Raw genomic sequence first — 20,819 nt, forward strand, 5'->3', positions numbered from 1 at the left:
GGGTTCTCACTGCTTTCTTCTTCCTTTTAAGTGACCTGTTGCTCAACGTTTCACCAAGGATTGCCGTTATTCAACATCCAGTAAAATCTAAGAAGAGCGACTGGATATTATGACGACCAGGCATGGCCTTAGTAAGGGAGCACATTCATTTCACTCGGAAGTAGCTTGACAAGAATGCACCCACCCTTCTCACATGCCACCTACAAATGCAAGGACATTACCAGCCTATCTGTGGGAATGGGCCAACTGCAGCACGTACTCCAACAGTGAGGTGCAAAAACGGGGCTGCATCTAAACAACTCGGCAAATTTGGCACACTACCCAGGACTCAGACTACTAAAAAGGAGATGAATGACACCAGAGCCATAGTCAATTTCACTGGAAAAGAACTGGATGCTGCCACAAGAAGTCTTCAGAAAAGGACTAAATTTCACCCCCGTCCCCAGAACAATCTCAAAACAATACATCATCAGCGGCATGAAAGAAGCAGTATGAGGGCTTCCAAAGGAGGAAGCAGAGGAAGTCAGATGGGAAACTTACAGAGCCTACAAGAGGCTGAAGTAGGATCCAACCCTGACAATGAGTAGAAAGACAATAGCTCTGTTGAAGAAATCAGACTTACCTGAACCAATGAAGAAGCAGCTGTACCCCAGAGTGCCAGCGATACCACGCCTCTATGGACCCCCAAGATCCATAAGGAAGGGGTACCTCTGAGACCAATTGAGGACTCCATCAACTCTCACAGTGACGGGCTTGCTAAATACCTAGCAACACTGCTCAATCCCCTTGTTGGACGCTGTAGCCACCATGTGAGAAACTCAGCCGAATTCGTAAAAATCCTCAGGGACATGTGATTACAAAGCGAGGACCTACTCGTCAGCTTCGACATGATGTCGCTTTTCATGAAAGTGCCCCTTCTTCAAGGCTCCTTGGCACTTTTAGCCCAGCACTTTGAACCACAAACAGTCAGCCTCTTCGAACAAGCACTAACAACTACCTTTCAGGCAACGGGGAATTCTTTGAGCAGATCGATGGTATGGCCATGGGCTCCCCACTGACTCCTGCGATTGCAAACCTCTATATCGAACTTTTCGAGGAGGTGGCCCTTCAAATTGCAGACAGAAACAAAGCACTTCTTCCGCTATGTCGACAAGCCTTTTGTTATGGGGGACATGGTAAACAGGCTCTAGATGAGTTTCTGGAACACCTCAACAGCATACATCCAAACATCAAATTTACAATGGAAATGGAGAAAAATGGACGCCTCCCCTTCCTTGATATTTTAATTAAGAGGAAGACAGATGGTTCACTAGGCCATGCAGAACATAGGAAGAAGACACACACAGATCTATACCTTCATGCAACGAACTGCCACCATCCAGCACAAAGAAAAACAGTACTGACCACCCTGGTAAATAGGGCGTATGCCATCTGCGACAAAGACAGCTTACCATCTGAGCTGCAACACCTGAGGGAAGTCTTCCACCAAAATGACTACAGAGTCTTCCACCAAAACGACTACAGTGAAACGCAGATCAACAGGGTGCTTAAAAGGAAGAATGAAGCAGTGAGAACCCCAGAAGAAGAAGAAGACAAATGACTCAGGTTCCTTCTGAACGTGGGTCCGCTCTCGGCAAAACTGCATGTATTCTGGGCAAATACAATATCAAAACTGTTCTCTGACCACCACCGAAGACGAGGGAGCTCCTAGGTTCTGCCAAAGATGTGCTGAACCTTAACACACCGGGAGTAAACAGAATACCATGCGAATGTGGTAAACAATACATTGGGCAAACACAGCACTGTGTATATAAAGGCTGCGAAGAACATGTCAGATGTGTGCATATAGGTCACAAAGAAAATTCAGCCACAGCAGAACACAGCATAAATGAAGTACACACCTTCAACTTCGAAAACACGGAGGTACTGTGCCGAGCATCTGGCTTCTGGGAAAACATTATCAAAGAATCCATAGAAATAAGGATTCATGACAATTTGGTCAACAGAGAAGAGGGATAACAGCCCAGCACAGCATGAAACCTTGCGATAGCGGCAATCTGTCAGGAGCGCGCCCGTCAACGTCCTCCGCCGCGGACGCAGACAGAATGCATACACCGAGAACCGAACCCAGCTGCTGGGGGGGACCCCTATCCCCACCACTGAGCGCACGTCACCTGTCCACCACAGCTACCCGAGATCTAGTGGAGGGGGGTGACCGCGCATATAAATTGCCCGCTCTCCACAAATCTCGACACTTCACCAGAAGATGGGTAGTATGACACTTCCCGAAACGTCGCTAGATATCAATGCTACCACCCAGCTGGAGACCCGAGAAACCTTCATCAATACTGTACTTGCTTCTAAAGAACTTGGACACTCTGTCTCCTTGTATGAACCTACCATAAAAGTAGTATTTGCAAATAAAATATCCTTTTACTGTAATTATATATTGAAAGCTCTTCCAATTGAAATCTGAATAAAAATATTGCACGTTTTGTTATCTGCATTCCTTATCTGAGCACTCAGAAACTTCTCCTTGATTAAAGTCTATGCCATCATCAGAATCATACGAATCATCATTTTCCAAGGGATTTTCTCTGCCTGGGGACTGGGTGTTTGTGTTGTCCTCATCAAATATTTCATCGTCATCATCATGGATTGTGTAAATATTGGACTGTGTCAAAATTGGGACTTTGTATGGGCACTGATGACCACAAAGCTGAGCACCATAGAAATCAAACATGATCATCATCATCCTCCAAAAAATTGACATCCCTTCCTTCACAATTGCGTGATAACTCACAAGCAACTTCATTATCCATCAAACCACAGTAGTTCATTGTTGACCAGCATGCAGTGTCAAATAATTCAACTACAGTCTCTGCCATGCATCCCAGAAGACCAGTGAGGCCCTAAGAACTTGTAAAGGAAGGAAAGTGAAAATTGAGTATCTGCACACGTAAAATTATGGACATCAGATTTTCAGTCAGACCAGGCAGCCAGTGTTTTTGTGGGTGTCATCTCCTAATTGTTAAGAATAAGTGTGTAGGGTATTATATAATGTATGCCATGACTGCACTTATATACTGCCCAATGTGACATACGTACTTTTGCTACAGCATAGTGTATTTTTTGGAAAACATCTGCTCTCCCCCCCCCCCCAACCTTGTCCAAGAGGGATGGCTAGCATGCAGCAATGATAGAGATAGTCGTACCACAAATGTGAAATATGTGGTTCCTGAAGAGGAGCAGTAGCCTTTCCATTAGTTGCAGGGGCAACTGTTTGGATAATTGACTGATCTGGCCTTGGAACATTAGCCAATTTGACCAAGAACTGCGAACGGTGAAAAGCAAGGGAAACTACATCTGTTACTTTTCTTGAGGGCATGCAGTATGCAACTGGTTTAATGACCATGACATCCTGTTGGTTAAAATATTCTAGAGGTAAAATAGTCCCCCATTTGGATCTCTGGGCAGAGACTACTCAGGAGGATCTTATCATCAGGACATGGCATCAGGACTGGCATCCCACATGTCAGTGCAAGGAATGTTAGATCCCTTAATTGGGTGGGTAGGTTAGAAAAATCTAAAAATGGTGATTAATAGGTTGAAGTTTTGTATAGTGGGACTTGGTGAACTTCAGTGGCAAGATTAACATGACTTCTGGTCAGCTCAGTACAGGTTTACACATGCAAAAATACAAAATCAAATAGAGGTAACACATGAGTAGATCTAATAATGAATAAGAAATTAAGAATGCAGGTAAAATCAAACAATGGAAATTCCAGGATGGAATGTAAAAATACCATGAAAAGAATAATTACTACTCAGCGTATAGGAGAGATGCTGAGTTGCAGAGAGGCACAACAAAACGAATGTTGGAAAGTTAGGTTTGGCCAACAAGGCTTTTGTCAGAAGTAGACAAAACACACACACACACACACACACACACACACACACACACACACACACATGCGGCTGGTCCCGGCGGAGGTTCAAGTCCTCCCTCGGGCATGGGTGTATGTGTTTGTCCTTAGGATACTTTAGGTTAAGTAGCGTGTAAGCTTAGGGGCTGATGACCTTAGCAGTTAAGTCCCATAAGATTTCATACACATTTGAACATTTTGAACACACACAAGCACACACACACACACATGATCACAGTCTTTCGCAGCTGGAGCCTGACTGCGAGTAGCAGTGTATAATGGGAGATGCAACCAGATGGGGATAAGGAGGAGGCTGGGGTGGAGAGGCGGAGTGACAGCAGGGTAGGGATGGTGACAGCAAGGTGCTGCTGGGAGCATGCAGGAATGAGGCAGAGAGGAGGGCAGCTACATGCATTCAGGACTTAGACTGAGGGTGGGGGGAGAGGGTAGTGGGAAAGGAGAGGAGTAAAAAGACTGTGTGCGTTGGTGGAGAAGACAGCTGTGTAGTGCTGGAATGGGAATAGGGAGGGGGCTAGATGGCTAAGAACAATGGCTAATGAAGGTTGAGCCCAGGAGGTTTAAGGGAACATAGGATAAATTGTAGGGAGAGTTCCCAACTGCGCAGTTCAGAAAAGTTGGTGTTGGTGGGAAGATCCATAAGGCACAGACTGGGAAGAACATCGTATAGGGTAGTGTGCTCACCAACAGGGTGGTCCAGTTGTTTCTTGGCCACAGACAGCTTCTTGATTGTCATACCCACGTACAATGCAGCACAGTGGTTGCACCTTAGCTTGTAGATCACATGACTGGTTTCACAGGTAGCCCTGTCTCTGATGGGATAGGTGGTGTTTTTGACCAAACTGGAGTAGGTGGTGGTGAGATGGTGTACGGGATAGGTCTTGCATCTAGGATGTCAAATTAAACACCTTTAAGCTGTCTAGTTTCCAAACTTATTTTATTTGGCTACCAGTTTCAGTGTTTTACTATGCCATCTTCAGGCCATTGACCGACATCTAGGAAGATTTTATCTTGGTTCTGATCAGAAAAGGGGCCAACAATACTGGTATTGGTAGATTTTTGCTATATCGATCGCTTCACCCATCATCTGCCGACTGTTAGATAAACATCTAACAGTCCGTCAGGGGCCTGGAGATGGTGTAATAAAACTCTGAAGCTGGTAGCCAAATAAAATAAGTTTGGAAACTAGATGGCTGACGTGTTTTAACCTGACATCCTGTATCGCAAGGCCAAGTCCCTCAAACATCTCTAATATGATGGACATACAGGGTCTTGCAAGTAGGTCTATTACGAGGATATGAGCCGTGAGGCAAGGGGTTGGGAGCAAGGGTTGTTTAAGCATGGGGAAGGATATTGTGTAGTTTCGGTGGGTGGCAAAATACCACTATGGGTGGGGTGGGAAGAATGGTGGGTAGGACTTTTCTGATTCCAGGACACGATGAGAGGCAGTAAAAACCCTGGTGGAGAATGTAAGTCTGTTGCTCCAGTCCTTGGTGTACTGAGTCAAGAGGGGAATGCTCCTCTGTAGCCAGACAGTGGAACTTTGGGAGGTGTTGGGTGACTGGAAAGATAAGATATGGGATATTTGTTTTTGTATAAGGTTGGAAGGGTAAATATGATCTGTAAAAGCCTCAGTGAGACCCTCGGTATATTTCAAGAGGGACCGCTCATCACTACAGATGTGATGGCCATGGGTGGCTAGGCTTTATGGAACGGAAACCTGGGCAGTGGGCACACATTTTGGAAAGATCTTTGATGTGCAGCAACATTTACGCTGCATATTTTCGTATTACAAAAGTATAAATGCAAATTCCACCAAACACCACATGTTACTTTCCAAAGCATTGAAATCGAGATTGCGATGCAGATTTGTAAGCCAGTCATGTCTCGTGATCTCGCCAGTTGATGACAGCGGATTTGCAGAATATAGTACATGTGATGTGGTCAGCCAATAACAACATCACTGTTAAGTAGCATGAACACACAAACAGGAAAATTTAATGCTATAAATTAATATACATAGTGTTGCTACAAGAAAAGCTAAGCTTTCACATATAATGTTGATCTTTTTTGCGCGCGTTACACTTTAAGATACATCACACACACATACCAGTAAAATTTTTAATAACGACATAAATGTCTGATCTTGTGGGCTCGAAATTCTTCTAAATGGCTCGTCTTCAAATAGTTGATTTTTAAATGAGAGTCAAACGCTCTTCGATTTAAGAAATTCATCATACATCTTCGCACATAGATCATCTCGCATAAAAGGAAATTTACTTTGAAAGTACCAGTAACACTTTTCAACCAACCATTCACAATATTTTCCTGAAACTTGTCAGAAATAGGTACACTTCAGACAATACAGTAGGCCTCTGACTGATATTAAGCTTTTCAGTGTAGTTTTCGGGATGTAAATTTTCTTGGAGTACCAGTACTGTATTATCTCATGTTAGGTTCTCTACTATGGCATAATGCCTTACATGCTGAAAGATGAAAATGTACACCTGAAATGCAGCAAATACATGAAACTAGCCATTAGTGTGGAATTAAACACTCAGTTTCAAATAACTTGATCGCCTCTGCGAAGAAATTTAATAAAACACAAATTTCTTTAGCAAACCAACAAAAATAACTTCACTGCTCTGTGAGGTAAGTAATGCTTGACTATCAGAAAGGTGGAAATAAAATAAGATCTGAAACTAATAACATATTTTAGCCTTCTGTAATTATGTGAATGTATTTTAACTTGCCTGATAGCTCCCTGAAACAGAAAACCGTTTTGTTTTCATTTGACATGAGAGCAGTAAACAAAGAGAAGACAGCAAAATCATTTAACGTAAACACGGATCACATGGAGACTACCCACCTCCCCGCTACAACTCTCAACAGATTGTTCCGTGCGTCAGACCCAGATCTATGGTATTTCCAAAGCAGACAATACTAGATAGTGGCATCCCCTCCCTCGCGCATTTGATATATATATAGACACACACACACACACACACACACACACACACACACACACACACACACACACACACACACTCCTGGAAATGGAAAAAAGAACACATTGACACCGGTGTGTCAGACCCACCATACTTGCTCCGGACACTGCGAGAGGGCTGTACAAGCAATGATCACACGCACGGCACAGCGGACACACCAGGAACCGCGGTGTTGGCCGTCGAATGGCGCTAGCTGCGAAGCATTTGTGCACCGTCGCCATCAGTGTCAGCCAGTTTGCCGTGGCATACGGAGCTCCATCGCAGTCTTTAACACTGGTAGCATGCCGCGACAGCGTGGACGTGAACCGTATGTGCAGTTGACGGACTTTGAGCGAGGGCGTATAGTGGGCATGCGGGAGGCCGGGTGGACATACCGCCGTATTGCTCAACACGTGGGGCGTGAGGTCTCCACAGTACATCGATGTTGTCGCCAGTGGTCGGCGGAAGGTGCACGTGCCCGTCGACCTGGGACCGGACCGCAGCGACGCACGGATGCACGCCAAGACCGTAGGATCCTACGCAGTGCCGTAGGGGACCGCACCACCACTTCCCAGCAAATTAGGGACACTGTTGCTCCTGGGGTATCGGCGAGGACCATTCGCAACCGTCTCCATGAAGCTGGGCTACGGTCCCGCACACCGTTAGGCCGTCTTCCGCTCACGCCCCAACATCGTGCAGCCTGCCTCCAGTGGTGTCGTGACAGGCGTGAATGGAGGGACGAATGGAGACGTGTCGTCTTCAGCGATGAGAGTCGCTTGTTTCTTGGTGCCAATGATGGTCGTATGCGTGTTTGGCGCCGTGCAGGTGAGCGCCACAATCAGGACTGCATACGACTGAGGCACACAGGGCCAACACCCGGCATCATGGTGTGGGGAGCGATCTCCTACACTGGCCGTACACCACTGGTGATCGTCGAGGGGACACTGAATAGTGCACGGTACATCCAAACCGTCATCGAACCCATCGTTCTACCATTCCTAGACCGGCAAGGGAACTTGCTGTTCCAACAGGACAATGCACGTCCACATGTATCCCGTGCCACCCAACGTGCTCTAGAAGGTGTAAGGCAACTACCCTGGCCAGCAAGATCTCCGGATCTGTCCCCCATTGAGCATGTTTGGGACTGGATGAAGCGTCGTCTCACGCGGTCTGCACGTCCAGCACCAACGCTGGTCCAACTGAGGCGCCAGGTGGAAATGGCATGGCAAGCCGTTCCACAGCATCTCTACGATCGTCTCCATGGGAGAATAGCAGCCTGCATTGCTGTGAAAGGTGGATATACACTGTACTAGTGCTGACATTGTGCATGCTCTGTTGCCTGTGTCTATGTGCCTGTGGTTCTGTCAGTGTGATCATGTGATGTATCTGACCCCAGGAATGTGTCAATAAAGTTTCCCCTTCCTGGGACAATGAATTCACGGTGTTCTTATTTCAATTTCCAGGAGTGTGTGTGTGTGTGTGTGTGTGTGTGTGTGTGTGTCTATATATATATATATATATATATATATATATATATATATATATATATATATATATATATATATATATATATATTTAAAAAAATATGTTTGTTTTGCAGTGCACATCTTTCAGAAGAATATGATACATAAAACATATATATTCGAGGAAATGTAAGACATGTTATTTGGTCATAAGCGTGTCAAAGTGCAATGCCATGCCTTTTCACGCCACATTCTTCTGTTATGAGTCACCGTATTTTGCTCCAAGGAATTGAAACATGTATATTTTGCATTGGATGCCATCAAACGATATTCAGGAGAGCGGAAATTAAAATGTCCTGTGGTGCCTCTCCTGCTCCCAGCTGGCCGGTTTGACATCCTGCCCCTCACATCTCCCAATTAAGTCTTGATTCAAATGGCTCTGAGCACTTTAGGACTTAACATCTGAGATCATCAGTCCCCTAGAACTTAGAACTGCTTAAATCTAACCAACCAAAGGACATCACACACATCCATGACCAAGGCAGAATTCGAACTTGCGACCGTAGCAGACGCACGGTTCCAGACTGAAGCACCTAGAACCGCTCGGCCACTGTGGCCGGCGCAGTTAATACAGGATGGGATTATTTGTAACCAGGAGAACAAGAATACTTGCACTCTTTACTGCCTGTTTTGTGTGGCATCAAATTAAATATCGGATATGTAAGGCCAGTAAAGGCAAGAGACAAGCAAGACAGTACACATTTCTTCAATACATAGGTCATAGCATTTTTTTTCTCTCTCTAATATTGCTGCGGCTTAATATCATGTCCTTTCCTTTCTGCAAAAGAATCTATTACCTCATCCAAGTCCATCAAACACTTTGCTACAAGAAAAATCAAAATGTCGCTCTCTAAAATTGAAAAAGCTGTTAATACAAATAGAACCCAAGACTGGTACGATTTCTTGATCTGATTAAGTCAATTTTGTCACTGTCTGCTAGATGAAACAAAATAGTCCTGTCTAATAATGCAGCAATTGTAAAACACACCAAACAAACAAGACTGTTTTGGTACAAATGGTCATTTTTATAGCACGACAGAATATAATCCAAAGCACGAATAGCAAATGCCTATTACGCCTACTAAAAGCAAAAAGCTTTATTCATACACTCCAGCTTCTCAAGCATGAGATCGAAAAGTAGTAGCACAAAATTTTCATATAAATTTGGAATCGTCACATTCTTCCATACTTCGTGCGATGTCCCCGTTTCTTCTCCTTCTTCTTTCTAGCAAACAATCTTGTCATAACTAATTTTGTAACTATTCCTGCCAGTGGCAGAAATTATTCTCTGTTTAACTTCACTATCCTTGCCACAATTACCAGTTTAGTTATCCCCCATTTATTCTCTGGCTAGCCGTGGACTCCACAACTGGCCCTTACTAGTGTAGCAATCTGCCCAAAAATTTTCTGCCAGAATATAATTTTCTTGGATACACCGAGAAGGTAATATGTAATCTTTCTTATCTGTTATTCCTGTTTGTTGTTTATTTCCACTCTGGTAGTATGAATCTATGGATTTCGCTACTAATTATAACAAAGCTGATCATTCGCAAACCCAGTCAATCAAATAAATGAACAGTGATTGGCATTCACTCATTCGGCTTTGTTCTCGTTCTGCTCAGCTTCTGTGCCCTGTCCCCTTTTGTCTGCACGAAGAAAGTTTATTTCTAGACGCGACCAGGATCCTCCTGGCAGTGAGATCATGTACACCATGCATGCATTCAAAAATCAACTTATGATTCATTCCGAAATCAACTTAGAATGTGTTCAAAAACCAAAGGGATCCATTTCAAAATAATATGAATAATAAATAGGCCTATGTGCGCTGGATGCTAGGCTCTTTGTGAAATAATGAATTTGCCCCCCCCCCCTCCCCCTGAAATTGCCACTGGGACAGATACCCCAGTTTGCCACCACCACCTCCCCTCCAGCCAACAGATCTGGGCCTGCTGCGCATGAGTGAATCTAGCAGCTTGGGCGCGCGAATAAAATTTTCCTCGGTAGCATCTGGCTGCTTGCTGCTACTGCTTACACAACTAACAGCCACACTTTTGTAGTCATAAGTGGGAGAAGGTACTACTCATACGCAACTCAACTGCGCATACAATAAGCCCGCTCACAACTGCTCGAACAAATCTAATGTCAACAGTTGTGAAGTCACGCTCATCGGAGGCAATTTGTCATTATGAAGCATTGTATACTTTTCCTAAAGCCTTTGACACACTTTGCTGTTGGCAGCCGCTTGTATGAGCACTGTTTTGTTGTTATATGTGGCGCATTTCCTTTGAAACTTAAGTTTTATTTTCGTTTCTTTCCCTTGTTCATGTTTTATTGCTGCAGTATTATTCTGTAGTAGCGGAATACAGTAATATCCTTAGAGTACCAGTTCTTACCAGCCAAAATTACAAAAATTTGACTGGAAACTAAAAAAATAACAAATTCCCAGAATTCTAAAAAAATTCCCGAGTTTTTCCTGGTTTTCTCCCGGATGAAAAACATCTCGGTTTTTTCCCGATCTCCCCCGGTGTCCCGGGCCGTATACACCCTGTTTAAGTAGCCAGAAGCGGGAGAATGTACTGTTCATTTGTGAGTCAACTGCACATGTGCATGAACACACTGGCATCTGCTCAAATGGACCTAATGGAAACAGTAGAGTCGTCATGCTCATCAGAAGCAGTTCGTTGATATGAAATATTGCGTAGTCTTCATCCTAACGCCTCTAACATGTTTTTCTGTTGTCAGATGCTGCTGTGTACACTGTGCTTTGTTGTTGTTGTTGTAAATGGTGCATTTCCTCTGCAACTTAAACTTTATTTTGTTTTCTTCTCTTGTTTATGTTTTATTGTTGAAGTATTATTTTGCAGTAGCAGGATACAGTAAAAATTAGAGTATCAGTTCTTATCAGTCAAAACTACAAAAATTTTACTGAAAACTAATACAATAAAAAATTCCTAGAATTGTAAACAATTCCTTCCCAGATTTCCTGGTTGTTGCAATACTTATACACTCTGTTTAAGTGTCCTGGGAAAGAACGAAAAGGGTTTCAGTCTCGAAAGTGTGTAGGTCAAGGGTATACCTGGGAACAGTTGCTATTATGGTAATCAATTGGCATAGCTATGTCGGGAAAGAACCAGAGCTCCACTGAAGCACAAATCATTACAGCTACTGAAATCGCGTGATAAAGTTAAGCCAACATTTTTCTTTAGCAGCCTTTTTTAACCATGTGATGACACTTTTGGATGCATCCATCATTGTGACCACAGAAGTGACACTTTGACTGGCTTAAAGCTTTGAGTGGGTTCCTGAATTAATTATTAAAATAATTTTCTGAGAAAGCATTTAGTGTGATTTTGGATTATGTTTTATGCCTACCACTGACTTTAAACATGTATTTTTGCCAACATATTAAGGATAAATTGAAGTCACCACCAAGTATAATTGTATGAGTTGGCTACCTATTTCGAATGAGATCAGATCTTCTTTGAACTGATAAGCAACTGTATCATCGAGTTGGGAGGTTGGTAAAAGGAACCAATTACACTGCTTTACAATTGCTAAGGAACAGCTGGCACTCGCTAAGGAACAACTGACACTTGCTAATGAACAGCTGCCAACTGCTGTGTATCAACAGCAATTCTTCGGAATACCAAGTCAATGATACTAAAAGGAAATGTAGAGGGCAGGAGTGTTAACTGCAGCAAAGACTTTGCACGAATACCCTGAATACATTTGGAGTTCATGCAGTACAGTGTTTGACAAAGATGGTTGTGGAACCAATTAGTATAACATGGCTTGTGATACTGTCACATGGCTGCAAGACAAATTTTGAGTGCTTGTAATTGTGGATGAGCGGTTGAATGGCTTTAAGCCAGTCAAAGTATCACTACTGTGGTCACAATGGTGGGTGCATCCAAAAGTGTCATCACATGGTTAAAAAAGGCTGCTAAAGCAAGAAGTGCTATAAAAAAGCATGCCACTTGTCATATAGACCACCACACCACTGGAAGGTTGATACTTAGGCCTAGATTCAAAAAAGAGCAGGCATTTTATTCCTTGGCAGATCGATGTAGACCTTGCAACCATGGCATGTGTCTCTTCCAGAACAATTTTGAGGCCATAAAGTCAGGGTGGTTTGTATGCACGGAAGCCTGTTAAATGCATTCCATGTCAACCACACCACCATTGAGAAAGAGTTCATTGGTGTAGGGAGCATCTTGGTTGGGGTAATCAGCAGTGGTCCAGAGTGATGTTCTCCAAAGAATCCTGCTTCACTGTTGCAAGTGATTATTGCCACCAATTTAGTGTGGATAGAGGGGAACATGCTACACACCACAGCATATTCATGAATGTCTTTGGTATGGTTTAGGTGTTATGGTGTGGCCAGGCATCATGCACAATGGTCAAACACTGCTGCACATCTTTGCGCTAGGTTACATTACAGCACAGCAGCTTTGCAGGGAGATTATTATGGATCATGTCAGTCTGTTTAGGGGTGCCACTGGTCCTGATTTTCTGTTCACAGATAACAGTGCCCGCCCACACAGGATGTATGTGTTGTCAGATACACTGGGAATTGAAGACACTGATTGTATGAAGTGGCATGCATACTATCCAGACCTAAACCATAAAGAGCATGCACAATATGCTCTTGGCAGACAAGTTTCTAAATGAACACCCTCTCTCCGAACCGTGCAAGAACTGAAAACTGCCTTGAGAGAGGAGTGTGGGTGGAACAATATCCCCCAAGGAATTCTCAACAGTTTGGTAGGCAGCAGGCATAACAGATGCAAAATGTGCATTAGTGTCCAAGGAGAGCATATTATTGACTTATAGTCTGATATCAACCATTATGTTGGGAGTCTGACTTGTGTCAAACATGAACACTATTTATGTCTGTTACCTGCTTTCCCATGCCGCAAAATATGTACCATTTTTTGTTGTAAACTCGCCACACTACATCTGTTATGTATGGGCTGTGTTTCGTGTTGTCCCATTGCCTGTGATTATTCCTATCCAACAACGTCTCTGTTCCTTAGCTTTTTTTAAGCAGTGTATTAATTCAATCTGGTTGTCAAGTGTAGCCTCTACCCATAGTAACTGGAAATGTCTACTACAATTATAAGGTAGACTGCTACCAGCAGCAACAAACATGCCATCACCAAATGTATTTAACCCCTCCTCTCTGACGTCAAATTGCAGAAGGATTTTTGACACCATTCCTCACAAGCAGCTTTTAATCAAATTGCATGCCTATGGAATATCGTCTGAGTTGTGCAACTGGATTCGTGAATTCTTGTCAGAAAGTTCACAGTTTGCAGTAATTGATGAAAAGTCATTGAGTAACACAGAAGTGATATCTGGTGTTTCCCAAAGAAATGATATAGGTCCTCTGCTGATTCTAATCTATATAAATTTGGGAGACAATCTGAGCAATCATCTTAGATTGTTTTCAGATGAAGCTGTCATTTACAATCTATTAAAGTCATCAGAAGATTAAAACTAATTGCAAAATCATTTTTATGTGCAGATTGAAGTGACAAATGAAAATTTATACCAATGGCACAATCTGAACCGATGTCTCCTGCTCTCTGGGAGAAGCACTAACAACTGTGTCACCCTTGCACAGTCGCCTTGCACAAATGCACAGACTACCCTACCTAGCATCACAAATATTAAGATTTGTAAGGGTCTCTGGTACCAAAAAGTTTCATTTAATTGCAAAATGATTGAGGTAAGAAATCTGTACGATGGGAAAAGTGGCAATTGGTTGTCAATAATTAAAAGTGTGAGGTCATCCAATGGGCAGTAAAAGGAATCAGTTAAATTTCAGTTACATGATAAATCACACAAATTTAAAGGCTGTCCATTAAGCTAAATACCAATGAATAACAATTACAAAAAACTTAAATTGGAACTATCATACAGGAAACGTGATGTGAAAGGCGAACTAAAGGCTGCATTTTATTGATATATCAAAGTGCAACAAATACCCTAAAGAGAATTCCTACTTTATGCTCGTCTGTCTTCAGCTAGAGTACTGGAGTGCAATATTAATCCTTACTAGATAGGATTGATGGATGACATCGAAAAAGTTCAAACTAGGGCAGCTAATTTTATATTATAGTGAAATATTGGAGAGAGCATCACATACACGATGCATGAGTTGGGCTTTTTTCGCAGAAGTGACATCTTTCATGAAATTTCAGTCTCCAACTTTCTCCTCCAAATGTGAAAATTTGTCAACACTAACCTCCAAAGTGAGGAATGATCACTGTAATAAAATAAGAGAAATCAGAGTTTAAACAGACAGATTTAAGCATTGGTTTTTCCCGTGCACTATTCAAGAGTGGAAAGTAAATACAACAGAGTGAAAATGGTTTGATGAACCCTCTGCCAGGTACTTAAGTATAAATTGCACAGTAGTCATGCTGTTTTAGTACATGTAGATGATGAAGAAATTAGATTAGGTAATCATTCACTAAAAGTAGGAGATAAGTTATGCTACTTGGGCAGTAAAATAACCAACAATGACCAAATTAGAGAGGATGTAAAATAAAGACTGGCAATAGCAAGGAAAGCATTACTGATTAACGTAAGTTTGTTAACATCAAAAATAAATTTAAGTGTTAGGAAGACTTTCCTGAAAGTACTTTTCCGGAGCATAGCATTGTAACAGAAGTGAAAAATGGATGATAAGAAGTTCAGACAAGAGAATAGAAGCTTTTGAAATGTGGTGCTGAAGATTAGATGGGTAGATCATGTAACTAATGATGACGTATTGAATAGAACTGAAGAAAAATTAAATTTGTGGCATAACTAGACTAGAAGAATGGATCAGTTGATAAGACATGTTCTGAGAAATCATGGAATTATCCAGCGCTAGCTGAGTGCCCGGCATGTATTTATTTCAAATCATTTACTCAGTCTCCTCCTTCAACTCTCCCTGTCTATCTCCTCTGCTTGTCCCCCTCTTTGTCCATCTCCTTCTCCCCATTTCCCACCTCCTCCATCCCCTCTTCCTGTCCATCTCCTCCTTCCTGTCTCTCTGTGCTGCACAATGATATAAATTTGTACGTGCATGTCCATCTCCTCCTTCCTGTCTCTCTGTGCTGCACAATGATATAAATTTGTACGTGCATTCAGTGGCATATGTGGTTACTGTCTGCTAAACGTGTTGCAAATAGAGTTAGTACAGAAGAAGTAATAAATTCATATGTCAGGAAGGTTTTCATGCATCTCAGTATTTATGACGTCACATCTCCTGAACTATGTGATGTACTATGATATAATTTTGTACTTGTATTCAGTGCTATATATGAACACTGCCTGAAAAATGTGTCGTGACTATTTAGTAGTAAAGAAGTAATACATTAAAATGTCATGCCTGATGTGACAGTTTTACTCCAAGAGTAGGAAAAATAGAGTAAGTGATAAACTTTTTTATTTGCATTATTTTGTGGAAGTTATAAGGGAGAAATATTTTCAGAATGGTTTGAAATTATGTGTGAAGTTTCTTGCAAGTCAAAAAAGAGTTCTCATTCTCAATTACCAAATAGTATGCATTGTAGCCACACCCCATTGTGTATATTATCCAACAATAGCATGGAAGTATGGATTAAACACACTGAAGATTGAATAAGCATTGTATTCATTACTTTCAATCACATCATGTAAGATGTATCAACCAAGAAAAGCATTTTCACAGATATGATAAAGTTCAGAAGTCACAGAGCAAACAGCTTTTTCAAAGAGTAATTTTTTCTCCTAATTCATGTAATATTCTTCAAATCAAAAAGTATCTTGTACTGCACATTCTAAGGCAGCCTATATTCTTCCTCAAGGCTCAAGCTATCTCCTTACCAAATTTCTCTGAAATTGGTACTGCAGGTTAGTAATAATAAATTTAAACATTATCCGTGATGTGCAGTTTTTTGCACATCTCACTGCTTATGACATCATACATCCTGAACAATGTGTCAAATAATGATATACCGTATTTACTCGAATCTAAGCCGCACTTTTTTTCCGGTTTTAGTAATCCAAAAAACCGCCTGCGGCTTAGAATCGAGTGCAAAGCAAGCGGGAGTTCTGAAAAATGTTGGTGGGTGCCGCCACAACTAACTTCTGCCGTCGAATATATGTAGCGCTACACAGGCATGCTTTGTAGGCACAAAGATCTGGCACCAAAACCTCTGCGTCAGTGAATAAACAAAATAAAAAAAAAATAAAGGTGGAAGACGAGCCTTTTTCCTCCGCCCAGAGTTTCGACCACTGCATTTTGGTACATTATCCAACGAAGTAAATACAAATTCTGTATTGTTGATCTTCGAATGTAGCAGCATTTCAACGTACTACGAAAATCCGACTGGCAAGACTGTTTGGGATGTTTGTCAATATGGCCAACTCTACGTTCAGAATTTTTTCCTACCTGTGAGAAGGAACTTTTATGAATTATGTATCACATGCAGTATTCTCTTCGCCATAAGATTAATACAAATATAAACATTTTGCCATGTATTGTTTCGTGTTTGCTACTATCTCATTTAAATCCTGTCTGCCTAATAAACTACGAAACTAGAGTGAGACAACAGCAAACGCGGAAGAATATGCATAACGTGTCATGTTTATATTCGTATTATTCTTATGCCTAATAGTAATACAGTCAGAAATGAAACACGGCAACTGACTAGATTTTTAAATCTAAGATGACTCTAATTTCTGTGCAGAATGTAATGAACTAAAGAGGCGCCTGCAAAGATTTTCAAATGGAGAAAAATTTTCGCTAAAATTTCGTTCAGAACATCATCTATCATACGCAGTCTATTATTTGGTTCTTGTTGATCATTATCAAAGAAAGCAGTAGTGAAAGTAACAACAAATGTTTCGCTAATGAGATGTTTCTATTTTTTATTTGTAAGCGGCGGTAGCGCGCACAAAAGCAACCCATGCCGCGAGCGGCGACAGGCCATAAACACGCACTATCAGAATGCGACAAACAATGCATGACACAGTACTTCAATGCATTTTCAGCTTAGGGTGACGTTAACACCTATAACAAATAAAATGGCGCTTATCAGATCAAAGAAAAATAAGCAATCAATTCAAATCAGACGAAGCACGTGAAAAAGGAAGGATATCCGTATAAATACGGACGGAGCACCTGACGCGTAGCAATGGCTACCTGGTAAACCTTAACTGCTAAGCTTACGACTCGAACCAAACTACTGTAGCTGTATCATCATTCATTCGACCTAAATTGTGTCTCATATTACAATTAGACGAACTTTGTTTCGATTTGGAGGTGCGACCTAAAACTTTTCTCTCCCCCTTGAATTTCGAGTCTCAAATTTCAGGTGCAGCTTAGATTCGGGAAATTTTTTTTTCCTTGATTTCGAGTCTCATTTTTCAGGTGCGGCTTAGATTCGAGTGCGGCTTAGATTCGAGTGCGGCTTAGATTCGAGTAAATACAGTAATTTCACAGGTACAGTCAGCAGTATATGTGAACACTGTCTGAAAACTGCGTCACGAATACATTTGTAGTAACAAAGTAATAAATTAAAGTGTCATGTCTGATGCAAAAATGAACAGCAAAAATGTGGTAAGTGATAAACTTTTATCCTTTCATCGTTATGTTCATCCTTATGATGGGGCTGACAGCAAGATAAAGTTTCACAAAGATTTCAAATTATGTGTAATGTTTGTTGCAAGTCACTAAGTACTCAAGTTCTCAATTACCGGATGAAAAAAATTTGGGTATTCACACGTCTTTGCTTATGCTTCTCTTTCACTCCCACCTCCCTTACCACTTTAATAGGATTTTTATCACAGAAATTCTTTCCAGACAGCAAGTAACATGTGCACCAAGTTTGGCTGATATTGATCCAGTGATTTTGGAGGAGATGTGGAACATATGTACATAACTTTTATAATATGTACAAATATCTTCTTTTTCTATTATACATTTTTGATGAACTATAGCCTACACAGTGTCCCTAGCTTTTCTTTAAGTTACCATGAAAACCCCATAAAAATCCAGCTACGTAGTAGTTTTGGAGATTAGCATGTTCTGACAGACAGATGGACAGACAGAAAGAAAATTTTAGTAAAACTTTAAATCACAATATCACTTTTCTGTGATCTGCTTTTGATGAGCTAACCCTTTACTGTAACCCAAGCAATGTTCAAGTTACTTGTGAAATGAAAATATGTCTAGTACTTTTGGAGATTAGCATGTTCAAATACAAAAAACAGAGACAACAGATTTACAGAAGAGAAGTGTGGGCAATAAAACTGTTGAGGCAGATCAAGAGTCAACTACAGTGAGCACGTTCAAATGGACGTAGGCTGCAGCAGTTATTCAAAAATGAAGAGGTTTACACAGAACAGAGTTGTGTGAAGAGCCACGTCAAATCAGTATTTGGACTAAAGATCACAATAACAAAAACACTATTATTCAAAGTTACTTGTGTAAGAAGTCATTTACCACTGCTATGTATCATGATTGGCTGGAATGTGCTCAAGTTATAGTTCTGCTGAAGAAAGGGGATAATGAAACGAACACAATTTTAATTTTTCACATACAGTCATACAGTTACAAGTTAAAGAACACTGCCCTGTAAATGGATTTTATGATCACTGTTATATTTAACCTACCTGTTAAATGTTGAGCTAAATTAATTGGAATTTCGCCTCTTGGATGCATCTCTACTTCTTTATCAGGCTTCCAAACAAAAGGACACTGTAAACTTTTCAGACAAGACAAAATGTTTTCAACATTAAGTCCATTATCCATATCCATATCTCTGAGACTTTTAAAGTTCCTTACTGCAGTCTCATCTTCAACATGAGCATCATGTTCGGCTGATACTTCACTATTCCCCAAAACATTATAAGAGCAGTTGTTTCTACTTTCTGCATCTGAAACCATAAGAGTATAAAAACTTTTACAATATAGAAATGAGATTGCTGTTACTTCAGAGCACTCCCTGAAGTATCCTAGGATGAGTTCACACAATTGAAGTGAAAAGGATTGTACTAAAATTTCTTTCCTTATACAAATTAATTATGCATTGGTGGACCGTCTAGTGTAATGCATCAGAAACACAAGTTATATGTCAATTAGAGCATATGAGAAATGCAGAAGTCTTAACCGGCCTCAATTGCCGGGAAGCTAGCACAAGTATCACTAACCACAAACAGAAAAGGTCCATGACTGATCCAGCAAGACTTCAATATCTGTATGACTCTTATCTGTAAATGATCAGTTTGCCAAGATGTCAGTAAATTCTTTAAATTAAATTATACACATTCTACACCTTATTAATATCAGGGAACAGTATAAATTTAAATGTAAGGAAAACTTGTATTTATTAACACAGCACTTCTACTGAGAATGCTACCTAAAAATAAACCCTTCATGTTTGAACCGTCAAATGTTTTATTTTGTAATAGTCAATGTCTGTATGAGAAAGAAACACAATGTAACACACCTATTGTGTAGTGGCATAGTCTGTCTGATCCCAGACTGTCACAATTACATCCTTCCATGACCTCTGAATATTTACACAGCTAATGCCACTACGAGTAGATAGTCAAAAGCTGACTATGACCCAGGAGACATAAATACAAGAAGACAGTCTCAAACACAATAGTGCATTTCAAATTTCTTTTACAAGCACTGAAAATGTGTTGACCTATTGGTTGTGCTACTGTTATTTATTGTTACTAATAGCTGAACGAAGTTTTAGACATGTTGTTGAGTTTCCTAAAGCAAACTGCATTACAACAGCTTGATTTTTATTTATTTATTTTGTCCTTAGTCAACACATGTTGAAAAGCACATTGAAGATTTTACAATTTTTTGGTTTTACATCACATTTAATAGTTTTTCATCTTATAAATAGAATCTGTCTTTCTTTTTCATCCCATCCAGTAAGCCTCTCTTGACCCACAGTTCGGGATGACTTTCCCAAAATCTACCCCTTTTCCTAAACTTCTCCAGTCCATTTACTTCACCCCTCTTCCTTCCACTTCACCTCTTCTGCTGGAAGAAGGAGCCACTGGCTTGCATAAGTGTAGCCTTCTTTTATGTGTGTGATCTCCTGCCACCACTTGGTGAGTAGGATTTTTTTAAAAAAATCTATCCAATCACATTATAACTGATTATTATCATTGTTATATGTCAAACTGATATGATGCACCTGGTACTCAAAAAAATGTGTGTGAAATCTTATGGGACTTACTGCTAAGGTCATCAGTCCCTAAGCTTACATACTACTTAACCTAAATTATCCTAAGGACAAATACACACACCCATGCCCAAGGGAGGACTCGAACCTCTGCCGGGATCAGCCGCACAGTCCATG

The 20,819-nt window shown here is 41.0% G+C and overlaps 1 protein-coding gene across 1 annotated transcript in view; it reads right to left on the reverse strand.

Moving 5' to 3' along the window:
• Nucleotides 1-20,819, reverse strand: part of LOC124799118 (protein PFC0760c-like) — a 195,077-nt gene that overhangs the window by 10,219 nt on the left and 164,039 nt on the right. The window contains exon 10 of the mRNA XM_047262656.1: nt 19,108-19,371. Coding sequence (XP_047118612.1) covers nt 19,108-19,371 — 264 coding nt within the window. The remainder of the gene's footprint in view (nt 1-19,107; nt 19,372-20,819) is intronic.

This window comes from Schistocerca piceifrons, chromosome 5 (assembly GCF_021461385.2).
Source record: "Schistocerca piceifrons isolate TAMUIC-IGC-003096 chromosome 5, iqSchPice1.1, whole genome shotgun sequence".
Taxonomy (NCBI): domain Eukaryota; kingdom Metazoa; phylum Arthropoda; class Insecta; order Orthoptera; family Acrididae; genus Schistocerca; species Schistocerca piceifrons.